Source organism: Melopsittacus undulatus, chromosome 1 (genome assembly GCF_012275295.1).
Source record: "Melopsittacus undulatus isolate bMelUnd1 chromosome 1, bMelUnd1.mat.Z, whole genome shotgun sequence".
NCBI lineage: Eukaryota > Metazoa > Chordata > Aves > Psittaciformes > Psittaculidae > Melopsittacus > Melopsittacus undulatus.
The window spans coordinates 118,791,898-118,815,000 of NC_047527.1; the positions used below are offsets into that span (position 1 = coordinate 118,791,898).

Below are 23,103 nucleotides of genomic sequence, written 5' to 3' on the forward strand. Positions count from 1 at the left end.
TGAGGTACTGGAATGGGCTGCCCAGGGAAGTTGTGAATGCTTCATCCCTGGCAGTGTTCAAGGCCAGGTTGGATGAAGCCTTGGGTGACATGGTTTAGTGTGAGGTGTCCCTGCCCATGGCAGGGGGGTTGGAACTAGATGATGTTAAGGTCCTTTCCAACCCTAACTATCCTATGATTCTATGTCACCTGTTGTCAACAGAGAGAATACTCTTTCTCTCCCTCTTTCTTGCTTACAGAATTGAAGGCTGTCAGGACCACTTATTCTTGCTGGTGAAAGAGGAGCTGCTTTCTTTAGTCCTGTTTGATATAAAAATTGTTCTATAAACAGTGACAAGTCTGCAGTAGTAGTAATGGAGAATGCCTTTCTGTATTTTTATAGCTACTACTACGACAGTAATACTAGGTGAATATCCCTGGTGGGACTTCTTATAGAGAATAAGGAGGAAGAAGTTTTCATCTAGAGTTTAGCTACAGAGGGCTGATCTCTACAGGATCTTGTTCTAGTAGGGCTGGCTTATGCAAAAGCGGGAGAGGAAAGGTGTGGTTAGTATGTAAGAGCTGTAAAATGAATGTTATATGCTACTTCTCCACTCACATGCGGTTGTCACGCTTAGTCTGGAGGTGCAGCTGCTCCCGTGTTTAATTCAGTGTCTGAAAAACTTTTATAAAAGATGGGCTTATTCTCTGTCCTACAGGTGTATTTCATACTGTCTGTCACATAGTGTAGCAAGTGTTGGCTAGGTCTACTCAAGGCTGGTGGAGCTGTTCTGACAAGGAGGAGAGCTGCTTTGGTAGAAGCAAATTGGTTGCAAATGCTCCATCCCTGGTGGTGTTCAAGGCGAGGTTGGACAGAGGCTTGGGTTACATGGTTTAGTGTGAAGTGTCCCTGTCCATGGCAGGGGTGTTGGAAATGGATGATCTTAAGGTCCTTTCTAACCCTAACTGTTCTATAATTCTGTTCTGTGCAGTGTTTGACAAATATTACACAGGGGATGGAAGGCCTTAGAAATCAGAGTTCTTTATTATTTTTGGGTACCTAACTTTGTCAGTACTTTATGTTTTCAATGTTTAGTGTTGCATCACGCTCCATGTGTTCACATTACATCTTAACTCCAGTTTTGGCTATTGCAGCTTATCAGTTCTGCATCAGAAGGAGAGTCAAGTTTAGAATATGTTTAGAGATAGAGATTAAAGGCCATGACTGTTTCCAATCATCACATAAGAATAAAATCCAGTTCTTCAAAATAGCTCCCAGTACATGCTCTTCCTGAAGATGCCAGTCTTCTCTGTTCCACTTTCAAACCCAGGTGACAACTGAAGCAAGGTCCATACATAAAAGCTATATGTTTGGTGTACATGCAACAGGGATGGTATGAATAATAAGCTCCTAGTTCTTTTCTGTGTGTGTAAGCTGCCAGAGCTCTAGCTCATACACAAACACTAAAGAGACTCTGTTCTATGAATTTAGTCTCCAGCTCCTTGCCTTTTTTTGTCATGGCAGCAACTCCAGTGATTATCTGAATCACCTTGTTCAAGTCCTTTGAAATCAGAGGGAAGTTACTGTTTTCTGTAGCTTGTCTGCTTCAGGTTATCAGAGAAACCTTTTCCTTCTGCTAGCTTTCCCTGTGTTCTTCCTGCTGCTATTGTAAACCCTCTAAGACTGTCTGAAAGAGCTCTGTTTAGACTAAGCCTCATCAGTCAGAGGGCTGACATTTATTTCATGCTCCATGTGCATCAGTAATTATCTAGTGATACAAATTTGCCATTCTTAGGAAGGGATTTGAGCAGCAATTAGTAGTGAACGTGAATAGTGTGCTGTTCCTCTTTGTATTTGGTACTGTGGTGAAGAACTGTGTGATATGGTGGAATGGCAGATGGTCAAGACAATGTACAAAAAGTTTGTTTGTAGTTCAGCCAGAAGATAGGTCATCTACCAAGGACCAACTTTCTCTGTGGCAAACTGTTTAAGCTGAGCATAGTGTTGTGACACCTCTCTCCTTTGTGCTTCGTGTTTGAGGTGTGGCTGTTAACTGCCCTAACAGACAGGATCCCTTGTGAGTGGTTCAGTTTTGGGCATATTTATGGGAAAAGGAGATTAAAAAATAATCTGCATTGCGAAAGTTTGCTTAGTATCCTGTAGCATCAAGCCCTTTTCAAAATAACTGAAGCTTGGTGTAGATTATATTTTTTAGAAAATAAGCTCTTGTTGCTTGTACTATTTCTGCTAGGTAAAGTTAATAGTGATGTCATGTTCTGTTTTCTTTCCCTCTTTACCTACAGCATGAACAGGTTAAACACCTTGCCCAGGGGATTTGGCTCTTTACCAGCTCTAGAGGTTCTTGATTTGACTTACAACAATTTAAATGAAAACTCTCTACCAGGAAACTTCTTCTATCTGAGTAAGAAACTTCTAAAAACTCTACAAATCTTCGTGATATGATGCTTTGCTTTCTGCAGCTGAAATTTATTTGATGGAGACCAAACTTGCAACAGAATTATTGTGATATTTATGTTTTTCTTTGAGTATCTCTTGAATATTTCTACATGGCTCAGCAATATTTATCGCTGATATACAGTTACCTGACGCTATTGGACATGAGAAGACTTGGTTAGTAATGGTATATTAGTTTTCTTCTGAGTAATATTTCCTTGAGTCGAGAACTCAGTTAAAACTTCATGGAAGCTTGCATGCCTCAGGGCAAAGTAAACTGTTTTGCAAGGCAACTGTTATGTGTTGATTCTGGAAACAACAGTGTTCCTGATGGTTCATTACTGAAATAGTTTGTGGAAGTTGAAGTATCCAGTATGTTAAAAAAATATGCTAAGGTTGCAAAGCTTGTCACAGGAATGGTAGAGCTAAGCTGACCTTTGCACGTGTTAAAAATACTCAGAGTTAAAATAAAGGTATTGCAATACATATGTGCAAAAGGGCTGCATTGTGGTTGCCTAAGCAACTTGAATTCTGGCACTCTGGATTTCAGTGATTCTGCTACCTTCCTGGTGCTCTGATGAAGCTGCTTGAGGATCAGTGCATTTAGCAGCAAAAGTGACAGGCGAAGGGAAGAGTAAGGATTGCTGCTGCCTGAGTAATTTTTCGATTGTAACCTGTCAGAGGGAAATTTTTAGTCAGTGTTATTAAAAATGGTCACATTTAATGAAGTGAAAAGAGGAGGAGGAGGGAGGAGTAAACTACATAAGGCAAGTGGGATCTCTGGTGGGGAGGAGAGGTTTTGCTGACCTGAGCACCTTCCTTCCTGCTGTGCCCAACAGTTCTTTGTGAGTCTTCATTTTAATTTTTGTTTTCCAAACTGTCATGTATGCTCATTCTGTAATAGCAAGCTACATGGTTGTGCTGGGTCATCTCTTTTTCTCTGAATTTCGTAGAGACTGAGCATGGAGATTACAAATTCTACAGCTTTAATCTTCTGTGTTGCTCTTGTTTAAGCTCTTACCTAGCATTAGGCTGTGCTTTCTATAGAGATTGGCATAGATGTTTGTCAAAAAACCTCAGATTATTGTTTTAAAATGTTTGTTTATGATGCAAATTTATTTAATAAATAAGAATCAGAGGCAATAGAGTAATGACCATATTCTGGCAGCTGGGCATCAAGACTATATGCCAGAATCTGCCAGAGTCTACTATTGTAGAAATTGTTAATTGTGCCATTCCTTTCAAATATAGATGTTTTCCTGAACTCACCAACAATACAATAAGCCAGTAAATCTGAGTTTGACCTGGTTGTTATTATTGTGAGCCCTGAGTATGTTAAAGGCTTTTCACCAAGTCAGGGTTATTAATCAAACCTGACTCTTTTTTATTGATTAGACCTCAAATGGTTGGGTTATATGCCACCCTGTTTATATATTGCTATTTAATTTGCAGCCACCCTGCGTGCACTCTATCTAAGTGACAACGATTTTGAAATCCTGCCGCCAGATATTGGGAAGCTCACAAAGTTGCAGATAGTAAGTAATTTATCTAAATTCTTGGAAAATCGATGCACTTTTGCAACACATGTGGGAATAGAATCCAGTCAGTTTAAGGAGTAGTAGGGTACGTTTGCAGGAATAGACCATTACACCTGGAACTGTTTCTTGTTTATCAGTAGACGCTTGTAAAAAGTTGGAAGAATTGAGTGTCTAGGAGAAAGGAAGAGGCAGAGGGAGTACAGTTCTGGTTTAGACTTCTTTATGGTAACTAATAATTGTTCTGACTATTTTATATTCACTCTTAGCTGAGTCTTAGAGACAATGACCTGATATCACTGCCCAAAGAAATTGGTGAGCTCACTCAGCTTAAGGAACTTCATATCCAGGGAAATCGTCTTACTGTGCTGCCCCCAGAACTAGGTAAGATTATGGATGATCATTTATTTATTTGAATAATAATAATGATAATGATGCAGTGTGTTTCCTCTGAAATGAAAACAGTTGTTAAACTCCAGGAAATGATTATACTTGAGTTGTCTTTGCTGCTAATATGGGTTTTCTCCTGAGAAACACTCACTTTTTTTGCTGCTACTGGATACACAGAAAGATCCAGATGATGTAACATGTAAAAAACTTTAAAACCAAGCATACATTTTCCTTGTCTATTAGTACACCTCACTGCCAATTTGTACATGGCATCTTGCTTTATATAACATATAATAAATACTGGGTCTGCAAAGCTATTCTTGTCTCTGGCTGGGTTTTGAGAACACTTTTTGGATTAGTCAAAACTAGATTAAGCAAAAATGACAGCAGCATAAGTGGCTTTTTTGTGACTGATCCTGTAAAAGCGGAAGTTTGATCAATAAGAGTAAAATACAGCTAAATGAGAGGAATTTTTGTTTTTTCTGTTTCAGTAGCCTGCCTTTCTTAGTGAGGTGACAGCTCTTTCACTTAAAGCAGTGGAGCTAGTTGATATATTTTGTGACACTGGCCATTTAAATATGATTACAAATGGCTTCTTTCCAATCTATGGACTTTTTCTTTGAAACATATCAATATGCTGAATTTACATTGCACCATTTTATGTGAGGGGTGTTAATTTCAATAGTAGTTTTCCCTGTTTGTGCCAAGCCAGAATTTGGTCTTTAATATCTTATGACAATCTTTAAAAAAATGTTTTTATTCAGAATACTGTAGTTGCATCAGTTACTTGTTGCTGAAACCCCTGTTACACAGGGTTGATTCCTTATTTCATGTTATTGTGGACTCTTACATAGGGAAGCTTCTTTGTTTCTACTATTGCCTTCCAAGTAATAGTTCCCCAAAACTCAGAAAGATAATGACTGAAGTTAGCATCATAAAGCAAAATGATTTATTGTCATAAGAACTTGCTTCAACCCATTAGAGGCTGTGTCAGCAGTGTGCATTAATGTGAGAGTCTGCAGTGTGTGTTCTTTTGTTTGTGTACAAGGGAAAGTGCTTTTCCTGTGAGGTGGGGGAAGATGTTTGTTTTGAGTCTTTTTTGTTTGCCCAACATGGGTTTTTTTTGTCTTTGTCATATAGTCTACTGGACTATATGATACTGAATATTCTGCCTCACCCCCAGTAGATGAAAGTTGCTCTCGTTTTCTTAATATAGATGTTTATTCCTTGACACAAGTATACTTTCTTTAGCTTCTTGTAAAAGTTTTATTTATTTGTAAAGTCTCTTTCAACAGCAGTAGTATTCAGAAGCATGTAGTATAGGTAAATTTGCTATTTTATACCTTCCTAAGTTATGGCTTTGTCTTTTTCTGGATAGTGGAATTTCAGTGCTGTACTGAGTCTAACCACTCTCTGTGGCTAATTAAATGTTCTAAACATGCTGCTGCCTTAGAAGCATAACAGCAAGTTCACTTTAAATGGTTTTACCATCATTGTCCAAAACAAATATAAATGTTTTAAACAAAATTCATGATGTTTATTTTGCAGTGACTTTCAAAACTTGGAATGGCCAAGGGAAGCATTTCTTCTTTTAGTTAACATTTGTTTGCATTATAGAATATAAGAATCTTATAGAAAAAGGGCTTGTAATTTTTCCTCACCTGATGAGGGTGAGCCGTATTGGCACAGCTTAAATACTTGTCAGCTTTGTTTTTTATGACTGAAATGCTATTCTATAAATGATACCTTAATGCATTAATTTACCAATTTTTTTATTTTATGGTCTTACTCTTTCATTCATGATCAGTTGGTGTTATTTCTGTTGTATAGATAGTGCTAGAACTATCTCAGACACTTAAAAACCTAGATTTGGTGGTGTATTACCAGAAAGCATTGCATTGAAGTCTAGATTTCTAACTTACGCAATTTGCAAGTATATTTACTGTGCAAAGCAATGCTCTTGCTTGTTTATTAAACATCTAGGCAGACACTTAGGGAATGGATTTTAGTGAACAGAGCACAAGGCTGGGCTTTGGAGGGCTTGTTTGAGATCAGGTAGGAGCAGGCCACAGGCAAGCATGAAGCTCCTGAATGATTAGAAAAAATTACTTCATCTCTGCAGTCTTGTTTTCCCTTCTGCAAACTAAGGCGATTTAGAGAAGCATGCCTTTGCAGACAGTTGTAAGTCTGTCAGTGTAAAGGCTGTACGTGAATGTTGTACCCTAATACGTGGACTGCTAATAGTTGCCATCTGAGGGAAAACCAATTTTATCTGTTGCCTGAGTTCTTCCTCCTAAATTTTTAAAATTGATTTATAATGTAAGAAGAGCTATCCAAATACTTTGTGCTATGCATGCTGGATAAATAGCTTTTCAATGAGCAGGTCTTATTTGCGTTAATTGGAGATACTGCAGTTCCAGTTAAAGTAAACAATCTTCCCTCTCTCATTATCACTTTCATAATTAAAGGCACTGAAGGCTTTTGATTGGCACTGGTGGATAACAATGAGTCATTAGATGTTCATTTACCATGGACATGGGCACAATATAAAACACCAGAATAAAACGATGTATTTGAATGAAGGGAAGGCAGTGGGGGGAGTACATGAAGCTGGTTTTTAAAGGTAATGGAAATAAGTGCAGAAGAATATATGGAGTGTCAGGTGTGAGAAGAGGCCACAGACAGGCACTGGGATCCTAGTTTTGGGGTGGAGAGAGATGCCAATAAATAAAACACTAAGTCAGCTCTTAAGTTCAACCAATGAGATTTTTTTTTTGTGGCAAATACCAGTAAGAGGGCTGGGGGAAACAAGTATTCTCCTCCTCTGTGTTTATCAGAGAATACCTGTTGCTAATTTAGGAGAAATACTGCTTAGAAGGAAATGCAGGGACTAGGAGTACACTGGTGTTCTGGGTGAGGGTGCTTGTCTGTAAATACAGTACGTGTGAGTGATGAACACAGGAAATGACCAGGAGTAGGTGGGTGGAATTTGCAGCTTGTTTTTATCATTTGTCTCTCAAAACCCCGTTCATGAGGAATGGTGGTGGGCAGTCATATATAAACTTTAAAGAGGCGCTGGCATTTTTTTTCCTAGCATTTAAAAGGTTATGTGCTGCATTGCGAGACAAATAAATCATGATTCACTGCAACAACAGAGTTACAATGAGTTATATAAATTGCCAGGGAAGCACTAAATCTGTCACTTTGTGTATTCTGACCATTTAACAATTGGAACAGTGCTTGGAAAGAAAGCTGAGTAGAAACATGAACCACATAAAGTGGCAGATGCAATTAGTAAGATCAGTTGTAGTATTTTAAGTTCATTGTATGGTCATCTGGATGTACCCATATGTGCCATGTAAAAGTTTTTCTTATCACAGTCTGGAATGATCAGAATGTTCACAAAGTTGTAGCTAAATGTAAATAGCCACCCAGAAAATCTAAGTAACGGGTTTGCTGTGAAAACAAATGGAATGATTTTAAAAACCTAGATTCTAATGTTGACTGTGTTCTTTATCCTGCTGCCAACACATGTGTGTGCATACATACAGGGAGTTCACTCATATTTATGCTTATGGGAAGAACAGTAATTTCTAAGGATGCATTTTTACTTACCATCCTCTTTTTCCAAAACTGAATGTTGGCATCAGTAGCTTTTAAGCTTACTGTTCAATCCTGTTCTAGTTTATCAAATGATATTCTCAGGTAAAGGGAGAAACTGTCAAAACTGTGAAGTTAGGTACTTACTTGAAAAGTGGAAAATCCAAGCTTTTTAAAGAAGGGAAAAAAAGCCTTGATGGTGTAAGTAGTCATGTTCCTCCTCAAGGAAGGTGAAACATTTCATAAATTAAATCTATATGGCAGAATGGCTAAGTAATTCTTTCAGGTTTGTGGGGTTTTTGGTTTGTTTGGTTGGTTTTGGTTGTTTGTTTGGTTTGGGTTTTTTTGTTTGTTTTTTTTATAGTTTTGAACAGCTAAATTAACCTCTGCGGACAAAAGACTAGCTTTAAATGTGAGGTTCAAGAAGTCATGCCAAGTTCTCCTTATTTCATTCACAAGAAGACATTTTAAAGTTTAGGCTTTTGAAATTACTCTAGAATTTGTGAAGGAATATTATATTACTCAAAGTAGTTGCTGCAGTTGTTTGTTCAAATTAATATTAATCGAAATCAGGGTTTACTTAGGTAATTATAACAGGCATGAGCAAACATCAGGATCACTTATTTCACAAAAGATATTTCTTTTCTAAATATACTTGACATAAGCGCCAAACTTCTCTTATTTCAGTAAACTTTCACTGCACTCTACCTGTGTCACACCACCATGCTGCTCACCTATAAATACAGGTCTGCTGTGCTTGTTGGGAGCCTGAGCATCCTGGGGCTCTTTAGACACCAATTCTGAACTGGAACAACTAATTGATACCTTGCAATTTAAAAGAAAAAAAAAATGCCTGTTTCTACGTTTGAAACTAAGGCAAAGGTGGTGTAAGAAAGTAAAGAGCTATGTAAAACTTCCCAGTGGGTAAACGAAGTAACTTGTTTTCTAGGACTACTGACGTAGCAGTTATTACTTAAGGAATAGTAGAAAAATCTGTGTAACAAGGTAGGTCACAAGCAGATTATTTATAGAAGAAAAGTGTCTCTGAACATTTGTGAGTATTCTAACTGTGGTTTTCATTTCAGGCTTATTCACAGTTAAAAAAACAAACACAAAAATACCACAACCAAAACCCAACACTTTTTATGTAGTTGGAGACCAGGCTGATACCCAAGTACTTGATGGGGGTTAAGGTGGTATGGGAAGAGATGACAGCTCTGCAGTTTCATTATACACAGAAGGATGTTTTCTGTAGCCCATCATTTAGATATACACCACAGGAATTCATTTCCTTACACTGCTGCCTTTCTTGCCAAAGATTCTTTCCAAGATTCAGATTTGATCTTACATTACTTTTTAAAATATGCAAGTCCTACTGTTGCTTTTCAGATGACTGCTCTGTGTGTGTAGGCTTTCCTAATGTTGACTGTACTTACCCTGATTATAAGTACCATCAGCATAATAATGATGTCTCTGTCATCAAATATTTCATCTGTTCTGTTGGAGCTGTGGTAGGTAAGAGAACCATAATTGGAGCCAATCTGAGCAAATGTTACATTTGTTGTTAAATTTGGTTCATTTTATATGTTTCATAGGACTCAAAAGTGGTTTTGGTTTTCTGAGTACTTGGCAACCTGTGTTTGAATGGAAGCTTCAAAGGTGTGGGGCAAAAGCAGTACAGTGCATCCTTTTTTAACTCTTATTCTTAAATTAACTAGGTTTTGGATCCTTCAAAGACATAATGCTCTGTTGAATTCCCATGTAATTGAGAATCCCAGGGGAGTTTCTGAGGTTGGAAAAAATGTGCTATATATTTCAAAATAAATTGGGATGCCAGTCTTCTAAGCCTGTAATATTTCCTGTGCCTTTAAAATGTCTTTAATGTTAAACTATCTTGACATCACGTTAATTCCCTTTATTCTAAAACCTGTCTGCTGCATGGTGTGTTTCTTTGGTTTCTTCACTGGGTGTACTTAGCAGTGACTGTCGGTTTTGCCCCTCATGTTCCCTGTCAGCAACAGACATTTGTTACACAAAGCAGTGAGGGAAATGGTATTTCCAGCACAACGTGTCACCTTTCAGAGAATGAAATCAGCGAAACTTACCAGTACTTGTAGGTCTTCTAGTAAATGGTCTCTCTCTTACATTAGGAATATGAGTTTTAATTTGAAATATTTTTAGAAAAAATTTGAAGTAATTTATTGGATTTTTGTCGAAATGCTGTTTCTTCTGCCATTCCTGTTAGCTACCCACATGACAGCATCAGCCGGGCTGGTTGCCTTGGTACCTGAAGGCTGTGTGGTGGAGTTTGGCTGTTGAAATGGTGTGATTTGTCATGTGGAAGTACTGGCCATTCGCAGAATGTTGTTTGCCTTATGTGCTGCACTAAATATAAGTTCCTCTTTTGAGGCTTTCATTTGTGAATGTTAGTATTATTTACTCTTTCTGCTAGTTGTCCTGCTAAGATCAGGTTTGTTGTGTGGAGTGATAGAAATTGCTGGGGCTCTCCCCTTGTTTCCAGGGTGTCACCTGAATATGGAAATGTGGGCTTGCCCAGCCAGGTTAGGTCTATATTCTGCCTATACTTAAAATCTGAAATGTGGTTTAAGGTAGTTGTTCAGCATTTCATCCATTCTGTTGTCTTTCCCAGGATTCATCTTTTGTCTTGACATGCTCCCGAGTGGAAGTCTCGTCGTGCCAGACTCCCCATTGCACATTGGTATAATGATTCTGGCTGACCTTTGCTATGTTGCTGGAATTCCATATAAATATCCCAGGACTAAGTTCACTTTGATTTAAACTCTCTTCTATGAAAGGCTGAGGTGGAACAGTGCTGGAAAGTAAAATCCTCTTCCCATAGAATTGTAGTAGTGGTAGCTGAGGTAATAACAGTTCCCTCTGTCTCACTTCACCTTTATGTTAAGGGTAAAGAATTCCAGGTTTAGTTGGTCTGCTTTTATTTTCTTTATTTTCAGGAGCTGTGGTCCTTTTGCTAAGAGTTAAAGCAAATAGAGTAGCTATTCTGGGATTGCACCACAGTCTTTAATTAACTAGTGGAAGGGAAATGAGAGAGGACTTAGCTGCTGAACCTCACTAACTCCATGAGAAGAAAGCACAGGTCATCCTTTCTCTCTTATTGATGGGCAGAAGAAGCAGCAATGCTTGAGAACTAAGACAGCTCAGTTCAGCACAGAAATAAAGAATGCATTTTAACATCGCTGGACCATTTGAACAACACACCACTGGCAGAGCCCCTATCTCCTGATACTTTTCAGACTTTTTTCACTTGAAATACCTTTGTGAAACTCTTCAGTTACTGAACTGACAAGAGATTTACTATTAGATGTATTCAAGTGAACATTCAATCTGGGGTCTAATCTCTGACTTTGTTAGTGGAAATTCTCATTTACATCTAAGAAGTTGTTAGAATAATGTGTGATATTACAGTATCTGCACTCCTGTCCCTGAAAATGAGGGTAAAACTGATAGTGAGCCTAGGTGTTAGTGTTTGGCTTTCAGATTGCTTGTTCAGCTTTCCCCTTACTCTGGGGATTCCTGTCTAACCGTTCAGGTGAGTCTGCAGACGTTCCTGTCTGCATGGTCAGGAAAGCAGTCAGGGGAAGACTTGCAACCTGCTTCTTGTCTGATGGATGCTCTGGAGTATCTGTTTGGTTTGTTTGCATGAACTGAAACTGACTTCTTGTTATCTGAGACTTGAACCTTTTCCTGTTTCATAGAATTACCACAAAAGGTCTTTTGGTGTTCCCTGAAGTGCTGGTGACTCCACATGACCTCTAGTACAAGAATACAGAGGTGAGAGAGCAAAAGTGTTGCTGGGATCAATCTTTTAGTGATGCTTCTGTCTAGGTTTAGATTTACTAGTTATTTTCTTTTAGTGCACAGAAACTCATCAATAAGCAAATGTATATTTTTGCAATATGCAATGGAGCGGTAGATTTGTTTATCATACTGAATATTTTTGTGAATATTTCTGTTGGTTCCAAAAAGATTGAGTCACACTTCGCTTATGTACAAGCAGTCTTTGCACTCTGTTGTCTTACTGCTCCTTTATAATTACTGTTTAAATCTACTCTTCTGCTACTAATACTTCAAAAGTAATAGAGATCTTCAAAGCAAGATGATCTTGTTTACAGGAGTGATACAATTTACTAATACACAGCTTACAGGTGCTTAAGATTGGTGTAAAAATAATTTTATTTTACACTTTGAAATCAGTATATATTTTCATTTTTATCATTAATTTTAAGACATCATTCAAAATTACTTGCTTCAGCATAATTTTTATGACATAATCGTCATGATATTTCTTCTACCCCCCATGCTTAAACCAGTCTCTCTATTGAGACAAAGCACATGCCACAGAAGTAATAAAAATTATAAGCCCTGTAGTGTAAAGCAAATCTAAAACAAGCCAGGACAGACATATTTTTACATATAACCTAAGTTTAAATTTAGTGTAGTGGATTGGTCCCTTACTTAGCATTTAATAAAACAGGATTCATAGGTATTTATATCTAAATAAAGAAATAGAACAAATTTCATTCCTCCTGTCCTTATGTATGACAGAGTAAGAACTTTGTGTTGTAAAGGGAATGAACATTTCAATTGCAATCTTAAGAATTGCTAAAAGGGATGTGTTAACAGCTGGAGGACTCTCCTTCAGGTCAGTGCAGTGTAGTATAGGCTGGAAGTCAGACTACCAGTGAGACACAGATGTGAAACTCAACAATATACAGGCTAAAAATTATTTCCATTGATTTTAATGAAGCTGCACTAGGGATGAATTTAAACCATTACAAAGAATCGTTGATCTGGCATTTTACTGCTAGGATCATGTTTCTTATGCTGAATGCCAACGTTCAGTTCTCAAATGTCACAGTTGTTTAATTACTTTATTTCACCTTCTAATTTTTGAAAGTATTTAAAGTGTTGCCAAAGGGCATTCAAGTGGAAAGGGCAAGTCAGGTTTGTTTGTTCTGGTTTCTTTTGTTTGTATTGAAGTAATGCTTATGTACACTTTTCATACCTTACTATACCTTAAGTATACTTACATTGGGTAAATATTACATGCTCCATATATCATGCATCACAAGAGGATGAAGGGCTTATAGCTAGCTGCTTGTAAGAGGTACTTACCTCTGGTGAGAGGTGAGTATCAGATGGACAGGAGCCTGGGAAGTCTGGAGAGACACCCATGGTCAAAGTGATAGGTAGCATTATCACTGACTCTGACGCTTTGTGCAAGCACGACTGGGAGGCAGCATTTTACTCACTTTTTTATGAGCTCCTTTTTGACCTTTACAGGCAGTTGAGCAAAATATGAATGTTCACACAAAGCACTTTTTATTTCAACAGCACTGAAAGAAAATAACAAGAAACATAAACTACCAAATGCAGGGAAGATTTACTGACAGAGGTGCAGGGAATCTCTAGCTGCCTTTTCCCTTTAACATCATGCAGGATGTGTGCACTGTCACACCAGGTATCCCTTCTGTCCACCCATGGCTGTTGAAACTCTGAATATAAGCTGGAACAATTTGTTTTTAAGATGGGTTAAACACAGAAGGTCAGGTACACTGATCTGTCAAACTTAATGGTACAGGATCATCTTTAAAGGCAATGACTGCTGAGACAGGAACAAAAATGCCAAGATCAGGTATTTCTAGGACCACACAGCTGGCTTCTTTTAGGCTTTTGGTCATTCTATGCAGGTTGTCCCCAGCAATCAGCTGTTTCACCTTTATCTCTGCTCTTTTCCAGGCTCTGTTCTCTTTTCCGTGTCTGCTCACTGGGTGCAGCATATGTCCATTTTGCGTTCTTCCTCTGTGAAAATCTGTTAAAGATAGAAAGCTTAAAAACCATACTCTTCAAGCTTAGAAATTAGAAGGTTATTTAGGCATGTTACACCTGGGTTCTGGGATGTGTAGTTCTTATTATTTATTTGTTTATTTATTAGAATGATTTTAGAAGCACCCAAAAATAATTTGAAAAACATTTCTGTGATCTAGGAAAGGGGCTGTGCTAATTAGTCTTAAATATAGCCTTCTCCTCCCCTCTTACCAAAGGCTTCTGATTGTTAATGCGTAAGAGATAATCTTTCAGTTTGGCAAAATAGCAGGATCCTTACGTCTGTTATGAAGAAATACAATTTTAGTCCAGTAGTTATGCCAAATTTTAGAGATTATAAACGCTTTTTTAATAGGCTGATGTGTATGGAAAGAATAAACCAGCAATGACCAATGTAATCTCCAACCCTAATATAGTTTTTGATTGAATCTTCAGTACTGGATTTTTGCTAGAGGCAATTTTATATTTTGCTTACTAAAAATATCCAAGGGATTTGATGTGATCTGTGTAGCAGAACAGTATATAAATTTCCTAAAGCCCTGAGGATAGTGTTCTGCTGATGTTGCTGTTAGACAATATGCATGAAGGCGCATCTGCCATGGGTTTTTCCCTGGCCCATGGCTCCAGTGCTGCAGGGATGGAATAACGGCATGTCTTAGCGCAGTGCTGCCATAAAAAAACACCTTAGGCCAGGAGGCAGTTGGAGTTGGGGAGGGACACATCTGTAAGGTGTCCAGATGTATAACACTGCTGCGGTGAGCCTAGTACCAGCCATTACTTCAGGCGTGTTTGAATATCTCTTCCATGCTGCTGGGTTTGTCTTGGTGCACTGGGATAGAAGCACTCATGCAGGGCTCTCATGTGTTTGGTTACCCTAGCACATACTGTTTCTGAGATGTTGCTGGGACTTCTGAATGCCCTACAGCCAGCCCAAATTCCCTCTGTAATTAGGTTAATTTTACTCTAAGGGCCTCTGCCTGCCTCTTCTCTCTGAAGGTAAAAAGTAATATCTGTACCTGCCTGCAGTGTGCTTTGGGGAAAACCAGAAGATGGAGGGAAATTAAGTGATTACTTTAGCATAGGCACCTACAGTTCATTTTGCTTGAGCAGTTCTCTTTTTGCTGTAAGATTTCTTTGGCTGTAATAGAATAATATTTATTACAATTAATGATGTTTTAATGGGCCATGTGGTATGTGGAATGGAAGTGGGTACACCATGCTGTGGGGATGGAAACACAGCAGTGTTCCCTTGGTGGTACATTTCAGACACAGCTCAGGATGAGAGGATTCATCTGAGACCCTGACTATTGAGATTTTGGGAATTGTGACTTATTCCTGTAAATGACATTAAATTTGACCCATGATGTGGCCACATTTGCCTCCAGAAATTTAACTGTTGTTGTTAGTTGTACACAGATTGATCAGTTTACAGCTCTGCAAGTACTGTGTCAAGGTAATTACAAGTGAATGCTTACAGCATCAGTAGTTGTGGAAAGCAATGTATGTGGGGTTTTTGCAGGTAATAAAATGAAAAAGCCAATTTGCAATTGCAAAGCAAGCCCCTGAGTGATACATGGTCTTCATAGCAGCACTGGTCAGGGGGTTATGGCTAATCACAGTGCTGGCTTGCTTCCCTGGTGGCCTGTGCTTGGAAACTGAATAGCTAACAGTGTGAGCCTATGCCTTGAGCCAGCATAGATTTAGACACACCAGTTTCTAGCTTATTAGGTCCTCTTTGTCACAGTACTTAATCCTCCTTCCTGATCCTTGTTAGAACAGGGCTGCCAAGTCCCTTAATAAAGGAGATGGGTGCAAGGCTCCTAACGAGGTGCACTGAAGCGTGAGGCAGCGAGGGCAATTGCTGTCTGACTGACAGAGGGGTGAAGTGCTCCCTGCCTGTTGTTATTTCAAAAGAACAGGCCCCAGACAGCTGACAAACGAGCGTGCTGAGGTAATGGTAACTTGTTGATAGGCTGATATGAGATGCATGACATCTTCTCACACGGTATAATGGTCTGTCTGTACACTAATTGCGTTAACCCTTCTTATAGAGAGCAACACGTCAAGAATTAGCTGTAATGTGGAACATGCAACTGAAATGGCCAGCAAGCACACGGCTTGCAGTAGCTCCTGTAGTATGCGTGTTCATGCAGCTTATACAAGTGCCTTTACTTTTGAAAAACTAGAACAGCAGGTTGATTTCAGATTCCTCTGACAGCTTGACTCAGTCAGTCTTCGCAACCTTGCAATTTTGTCTTTTGTTTCTCATAGCTAAAGATTTCTTTTTCTTGTTGTTTCTTTAGAATGCTGGGGGGAGGGTAGGCCTCTCTTCATCATAAAATTTACAAAAATAAATGTAAAATGTAGCACAGATTTCTTATTTGGATTTAAAGAGCACAAGAAAATAAGTCAGTGGCTAGATGGTCCTGCAATTCAGCATATCGTATCCATAGTCATGAGGAGTTTCAGCAGAGCATGTAGAGTATCGTTTATGGGTGGTAAACATTTACAAAAAGAACAAAAAAAATATCCCCAAGAAAACCCCTGATAGGTCTCTTACCTATTCAGCTGACAGGAGGACTTAAAACCGGCATGTTGCAAGAATGACACTTATTGTTTTTCACAATATAGAGAACTATAACCATAGATCAGTGATGGGATCTCAGTGCAAACATTCCGGCTACTGGGAAGGCAGAAAGTGTATTGGGTGTCACTTGTTGACATGATGCTTGGAACAGTGATTGACAAATGCTTTGAATGCTAAGCTTCAGCAGAGTAAACTTCTATATCATTGTCATTCTCCTTTCACTCTTGCAAGTGGTGGAGAGGGCCCAGCACCTGTGCCCTGTTAAGTCCTGCTTAAAACTGATTTGATGGATAAATACTCTATGTAGTGGGCTGAGTTCTATCTGGTCAAGCAATACGTGTAATTAATAAGCAGAACTTAATTAATAAGCAGCACTGTAATTATTAAGACAGAAGTGCATCTGTCATGGTGGGAACTATTATGTTGTCTTCTTCCTCTCCACTAAGACTGAAATATTCGCTTTTATTAAATACTTACTTTTATTATGGTTGTACTCTCTGAAACAAATGAAAAGTTTTCTATTCACAGTAGGATATTTCTTTTAAATTTTCCATATTTCACACTTTCTTTGTATGCTGTTTTGTTTAATCCCTTTCAGGTAATTTGGATTTGACTGGTCAAAAGCAAGTCTTCAAAGCAGAGAACAATCCTTGGGTTACCCCTATTGCTGACCAGTTCCAGTTGGGCGTATCTCATGTTTTTGAATACATACGTTCAGAAACATATAAATAGTAAGTATTACCTGTTACTTATATACTGTGGTCATGTCGTTGGGTTTTTTCCTGTAGCGTGCTTAACCAAGTGTAACCAGCTATACCCTTCTTTCATAATTCATGCAGTAGCTTGGTATTCAGTGTAAATATGCAAACCTGTACATTTATATTAAGGAATTTTGCTGACAAGAAGGTAAATATGATTTAGACATGTTTGGAAAGCACAAAGGCTATTTGATATTGTCCTGCATTTGTTGTTCATTTCCAAGAGCTGTTAAGCAACATAAGAGATGTAAAAGATCAGTCATGACAAGCCTTTGACAAGTACTAATTTTAATTTGAAATAGATATTTGTAAATGTTTCTGGATGCAGGTTGTTACGATTTGAAGGATATGTCCAGAATTCAAACCTAGTTTAATGTGGGTGGGTTTACAGAAGTCTACAACCCCAGTAATTCAAAACAGGTACTAGTGTTTTCTTCAACAATTACTGGAAAAAAAAATACCTCTCACTCTGGGACTTCTTTATTTAATTCAAAATTCTGTGTACAAGTACTAAGCATTTATTTAGGAAATTATGTCTTTTATCATTCACTGAACTGAAATATTTCTTTTTAGTAAAGATTTCCATGTTACCAGTCCACAGTAAAACTTCAGATGGGGAGTTGCTTTTATATATCTGGCAACAACCTTGATGCTGTCTTCCTAGAAGCAGTGCATGAAATTAAATGATCCAGCAACGGCTTTTGTAGACTGTTCTTCATTTACAGAATTTGAGTGAAAAGGATCACAGATGGGAGAGTGGTTACAAAAATTGTGTCTCAGAACTGTCCTGATATTTATGCTGTAATATGTGTTCTCAAGATAGATTTATTCATAGATTTAAGTAGGTTGCAACACCCTTCTTCCAGTAGTACTCTGTACTACAGACATGATGTAGGAAACCAGCTATCTCCTTAGACCATCCCTTCTCCACAGTTCATTCTGTAGCTGTGTCTAGGTCTGTTGATGGTTTGTAATATTTTTTTTGTCATCAGTTTGTTTGCTGAGCAGTGTAGTTTAGGAGCCTTCATGCACTTCTCATCACTCCGGACAGCTACCATGAGGGCAGCCAAGTTTCAAGGATTGAAGTACAGTTTTGTGAATTTGACCATATTCAGCTTGGTTGGGTAGGGGCTGTTGTTATGTATCTATAATGGGGGGGGGGGAAGATTTTATAACTATGAATATATTAAACTACTCTAGCAACTTTCCTTGTGCAATCAAAATTGACATAAAAGATTCTGTAATTCATCACTTGCTCCACTGTTGTTCTTTGGTTTAAATTATCCATATTATGTTTGCTGTCTTGTTCTTTGCTGAGGTGTAACAGTGTTTTGTTGGCTAATGGGCTGATTTTCATTTTGTCCACAGTAAATATTTGAAGCCTTTGTAGTTAGCAGTGTAAGCAAAATCAGACTGTAGACATTAATAGGGGAAAAAAACAAAATCAAAGAATCTTTCTGTGGCTCATTCATGGCCTCTACCTTAGTTCTACAAGCTCATTCAGTTAAAACGACATTATTTTCAAAGATCAGTGATGAAAACCAAATGTATGCAGATGTTAATAATTAGATGTTTGGGGTTATTTTTGCATAGAGGTTTTGGGTTATTTTTCTAACTTTCAGGATATAAATACTTTATATTTAAACAATAAATTTAAAATATTTGTATAATTTTGTTAGGATCCCAGTAGCAACTTTTTTGATTCTTGACTGTACTTGTTTCACATGCTATAAAGAGAGTGTAGATTTCCTGCTGAAAAAAAATATTGCCCTTTTTATTTCCAGTTTTCTTTAAATATACGATCTGAGAATTACTTGGATGCCACCTGCATGCATTTGATTTTAGATGTTAAAACTCATAAGCAATGGCATAATCTAAGTAACAGGTCTAGTAGCATTATTGTGCACAAAAGCTGTGAATACAGAAGAAATGAAAATTCCTTTTTGTGATGAAATCTTTTTTTTTTTTTTCATTTCCCTGCTAACAGCTATAGACCTTCTTCAACTTCCTTTTGCTTTCAGAGCCTACATCCAGCTAGCGTCTTTTTTTCTCATTGAGCAAATGACAAGGTTGAGATGTTAATGTAATAATTTCATCTGTAAATACCTAAGTAAAATTGATCTCTTGAGAGTTTTTTGGATCCATTCACATTAAAGAAAAAATTAAAAATTAATTTGCAACATTTGATAGACCCACAGAGCTTATCTTCTACTCTGAAACAAAGTAGTACAGTTAAATAGATGATTGGATAGAATGCTGTTTAGGTAACTTCATTTGCAACACTGGGAGAACAGCTTGCATACGGTAGCAGCTGACAATCAGATCAGTAAGCTTACTTTTAGGTACTGGAAGATACGGACTTTCATAAACCAGGAGCTGTGCATCTATATAGTAGATTCATTTTGAGCTCCAAAGATAGTAATTGTTTCCTTGTGGCCATTGCGTTTGCTGGAATTACTGATTTTACTTTGTTTGCATGTCTAGCATTGTCTATACTAGCTAAGAGAGAGGGTATGTTCATCCAATCACACATGCCAAGTTTCAGGGGCTTAGCAAGTTACATTTCACAAAGTGGTTTATGCTAATACATTTTAGTTTGTGTTTGCAATGACTTGAACATCATATTTACTCAGTTGCTGTTATCTTAGCCAGAAAGTGGTAACTCAGTAAGTCTTGGCAGTGTGCTCACTTGCAGTCATATTACTAAACCTTCAGATATCTACTGATGGCTGGCACAAGCTGTAACTGTATGCAGCATTCAGCGTCAAAAATTTCCATTTCAATTCTGTGAGGTTGCCCTTGTGAAGCATCTACCAAATAGGTCACAAACCTCTTCTTTCCTCTGTGAAATGTACTGGCTGTTTCAGTCATATATAGTGAAAAATTAGACCTCATTTTTAGCTTTGTCTTCAGATATTCATGCTCTGGTGATTAATTGACAAGTAGGGATGACACCCATGAGGGATGATTATATCTAAAGATAAAATGTCATTTGTCTCACATACTTCTACATTTTTACACTCCTCTTTTACTCATGCACCAAGAATAAAACTGGAATTGTGCTTTACTTAGAAGCATGCTAGCCAATAGGACCCTCAGATCAGCTCTTCTTACTTTGTAGCTTCTTTCATTTCCTTTGATTTCCTTACCTTTCATGAGAAATTATGCCAGGTGATTTTTTTTCAACCCTCATTTTTCAAAATGACAAAAAGATGGGCCATGTATTGTGGCAGAAAATGTGTGTGGAGGGGCTCTTAATTTTTAGCAGGAAATTCAGCAGCTCTTGGCACTTTGCTAGTTTTTGTTGGCTAAAATACGCCCACTGCACATATCATCCTGTGACTGCATCATTTGGAAATAGGTCAGTTTGCCAAGCATATAATGATTCTTAATCCCTGACTGCTGTGCTAACTTTCTGAAAGTTAAGTTAGTAAGCTGAGTATTGGCTTTGATTCTATATATACTCAGGAGCTGCCATTAAACTCCCCATGTGGTGTCATGATGGTGTTGAAAAGCTGTTGAAGAACTTACTCAAACAGTAAAGGGTAATGACAACATCATCTTCTCAAAGGGCTTGACTAAATGTTTTATTTTTTATTCATGCTTTTAGTCAACTTTCAAGTGACCTTTATGTTGTAAACATATTCTCAAAAGATCTCTTCTAAGGTACTGATGAAGAGATTATGTAGTGTATGTTTCAGTGCTTACAGTGTACTTAGACAAGTGCAAACAGACATGTATGTTTGAAAGAAAATAGTAAATAAGCTCCTCTGAAGAAAGGAAATTCTGTGATGCTCCTCAGGATCAGTGTAAGGTAATTAGAAATTTTATTAAGATGAGGTAAAGCGGAGAGGTGCAGTTGGTACCACCAAGTGAGCTTGGTTACTGGCATTTACAGTAGAGGTAATCCAGAAAGCTGCTCTTTGGGTACATTTCTGGCATCAATCACATGTTCGTGATCCATCTGCATGTAAAACTTGCCCTTTGCCTGGTGGTTCTTGTAACAAAAAGTGTAGTGATTTTGCTTTTATCACAGCAGAGTCTTGCAGGCATCATCAACTGATAGTGTAATCTCAAATAATTTGCTGGGTCCTGACTCTTTAGAATAGCATCCAGATTTCTAGCCTGTTTAAGCTGCCATTAACCCTGCAATCACCTTTTAACACTTCATTTAATGATTGTTGTTTCCCTGTTTGACCTCCTTATTCCAGTGAGGCAGAATTATGATAGAACAGTCACTGTTTTTTAGGTTTCTAGAAAGCAGTTTTTCCCAATGAAACAGTCAATTTGGAGTCAAGAGTCTCAACAAGGTATTTTGTGAAAGGAAGTAAGTTGCACTTTTCATGTTTCCATCAGGAAAGGTGGTAGAAGAGCAAGCCATTTTACAGACTGACACATTAACTCTTAGCAGAGGAAATGGTTTGACAAATGCTGTGCTGAGCATGTATCACTTGACAGCACTGGAACATAGGTTTCCCTGGGCAGGCTGTTCTGCGCTAAGCATTGTAATTGAAAACCTCATTTTATCAGCAATGGCAGTCTAGAAAAATTCACTCTTGATTCAGTCCTCTATTTAAAGACAATCTTCCCACCTTTCTTCTTGAAAATGGATTGTTTTACTGGACCCCCAAGATTACGTAGCAGCTGTTTCCAGGGCAGCAGATGCAGGTCATGAAGTAAGAGATTCTTCTGGGTTCATTAAAAAAGTGTATTTCAGCATTTATTTTTAACAGCTAGAGGAGACTGGCAAGATATATGGTGTAATGCACTAGAGTACAAACAGTATCCTTAAATAACTCCTGTTCTTATACTACAGTTGTTAAACCTATTTAATTTCAGCTGCATGAGTGGTGCTGTCCAGGTTGTGAAGATGATGATCAGTAAAACCACCTATCCCAGAGTGGAAAAAGAGATCGAAGAGGGAAAAAAAAAATCCATGTGTTGGTGGTTGGGAAGCATACTGGGGAAGTGGGAATTACCAGCAGCTGAGATGGAGGCATCAGCTGTGTGAACCAATAGGAGAAAAGATTGTCCTGGAATGGTGTTACTTGTGCAGCACTGTCTTGGACCTGCAAGAACTTTTTTATGTTAGCACAAAGAGCAGGAATACTTGGGTGACATTTGGTGTGATGACACAAAGCTGGCAGCACAGAGGAGAATCAGCATGCCCCACAGGAAGAATTAGCAAGTGAAGAGGAAGCCTTGGGTGTATTAGTTAGGGGTACTCTGTGAGCCCCCAGTGGGATATGCTGGAGTGAGGGGAAGAGAAAGAGAAGCACAGTCTCCAGAGCTGGGTTAAGAGAATGGAAATTTTCCAGTCCAGAAAAGGAAATATTACACAGTTCTGGTCGTGATGTTCATGAAAGATGAATTCAGGCAGGAAAAGTTGAAGTGAGGTAGGATAATAGGATGATAAAAGGAATGAAGAGCAAAGAGGAAATTTAAAATGGTTTGTTCAAAGCAAAGACTGACAACAGAGATCACTTGTCATTGCAAGGGAAATGGGGAGATTTCATTTAAGGCATTAAAAACAGAAGGACATAAGAACAAATATAAGTAAATTGGTCAGGTGTATATTTGAAGGAAGTTCTCTAATTATTAAGGGAGCAAAGTTACAGCCTTCTGACAGAAGACACGAAGGCCAAGAACTTGTTTCGGAGTGCTGATCAATTTGAGCAGGAAGATATGATGTGACTGCTTGTGGCAGAGGACGGCATGTCTGTGATGCAGGCAGACCTTTGTACTCATCTTTGTATTCATCTTTGTATTTGTCTCTCATGATTTTTTGAGTGAAAAATTCAGATGACAGTGCCTATATATATTAAGGTAACTGCGCAGTGCAATTGACATTAAGCTAAGAGAGGCAAAGCTCTGTTGTTGGTTAATATAAATAAGGCAAAATATCATTTTGACTATTCCTGCATTTGTTAAC

General features: G+C 38.1%; 1 protein-coding gene across 1 annotated transcript in view; it reads left to right on the forward strand.

The window, feature by feature from the left end:
- RSU1 (Ras suppressor protein 1) overlaps window positions 1-23,103 on the forward strand; it is a 103,049-nt gene that overhangs the window by 24,673 nt on the left and 55,273 nt on the right. Inside the window, exons 5-8 of the mRNA XM_031052546.2 lie at window positions 2,283-2,401; window positions 3,886-3,968; window positions 4,238-4,352; window positions 17,012-17,144. Of these exons, the coding sequence (XP_030908406.1) occupies window positions 2,283-2,401; window positions 3,886-3,968; window positions 4,238-4,352; window positions 17,012-17,144 (450 nt within the window). The remainder of the gene's footprint in view (window positions 1-2,282; window positions 2,402-3,885; window positions 3,969-4,237; window positions 4,353-17,011; window positions 17,145-23,103) is intronic.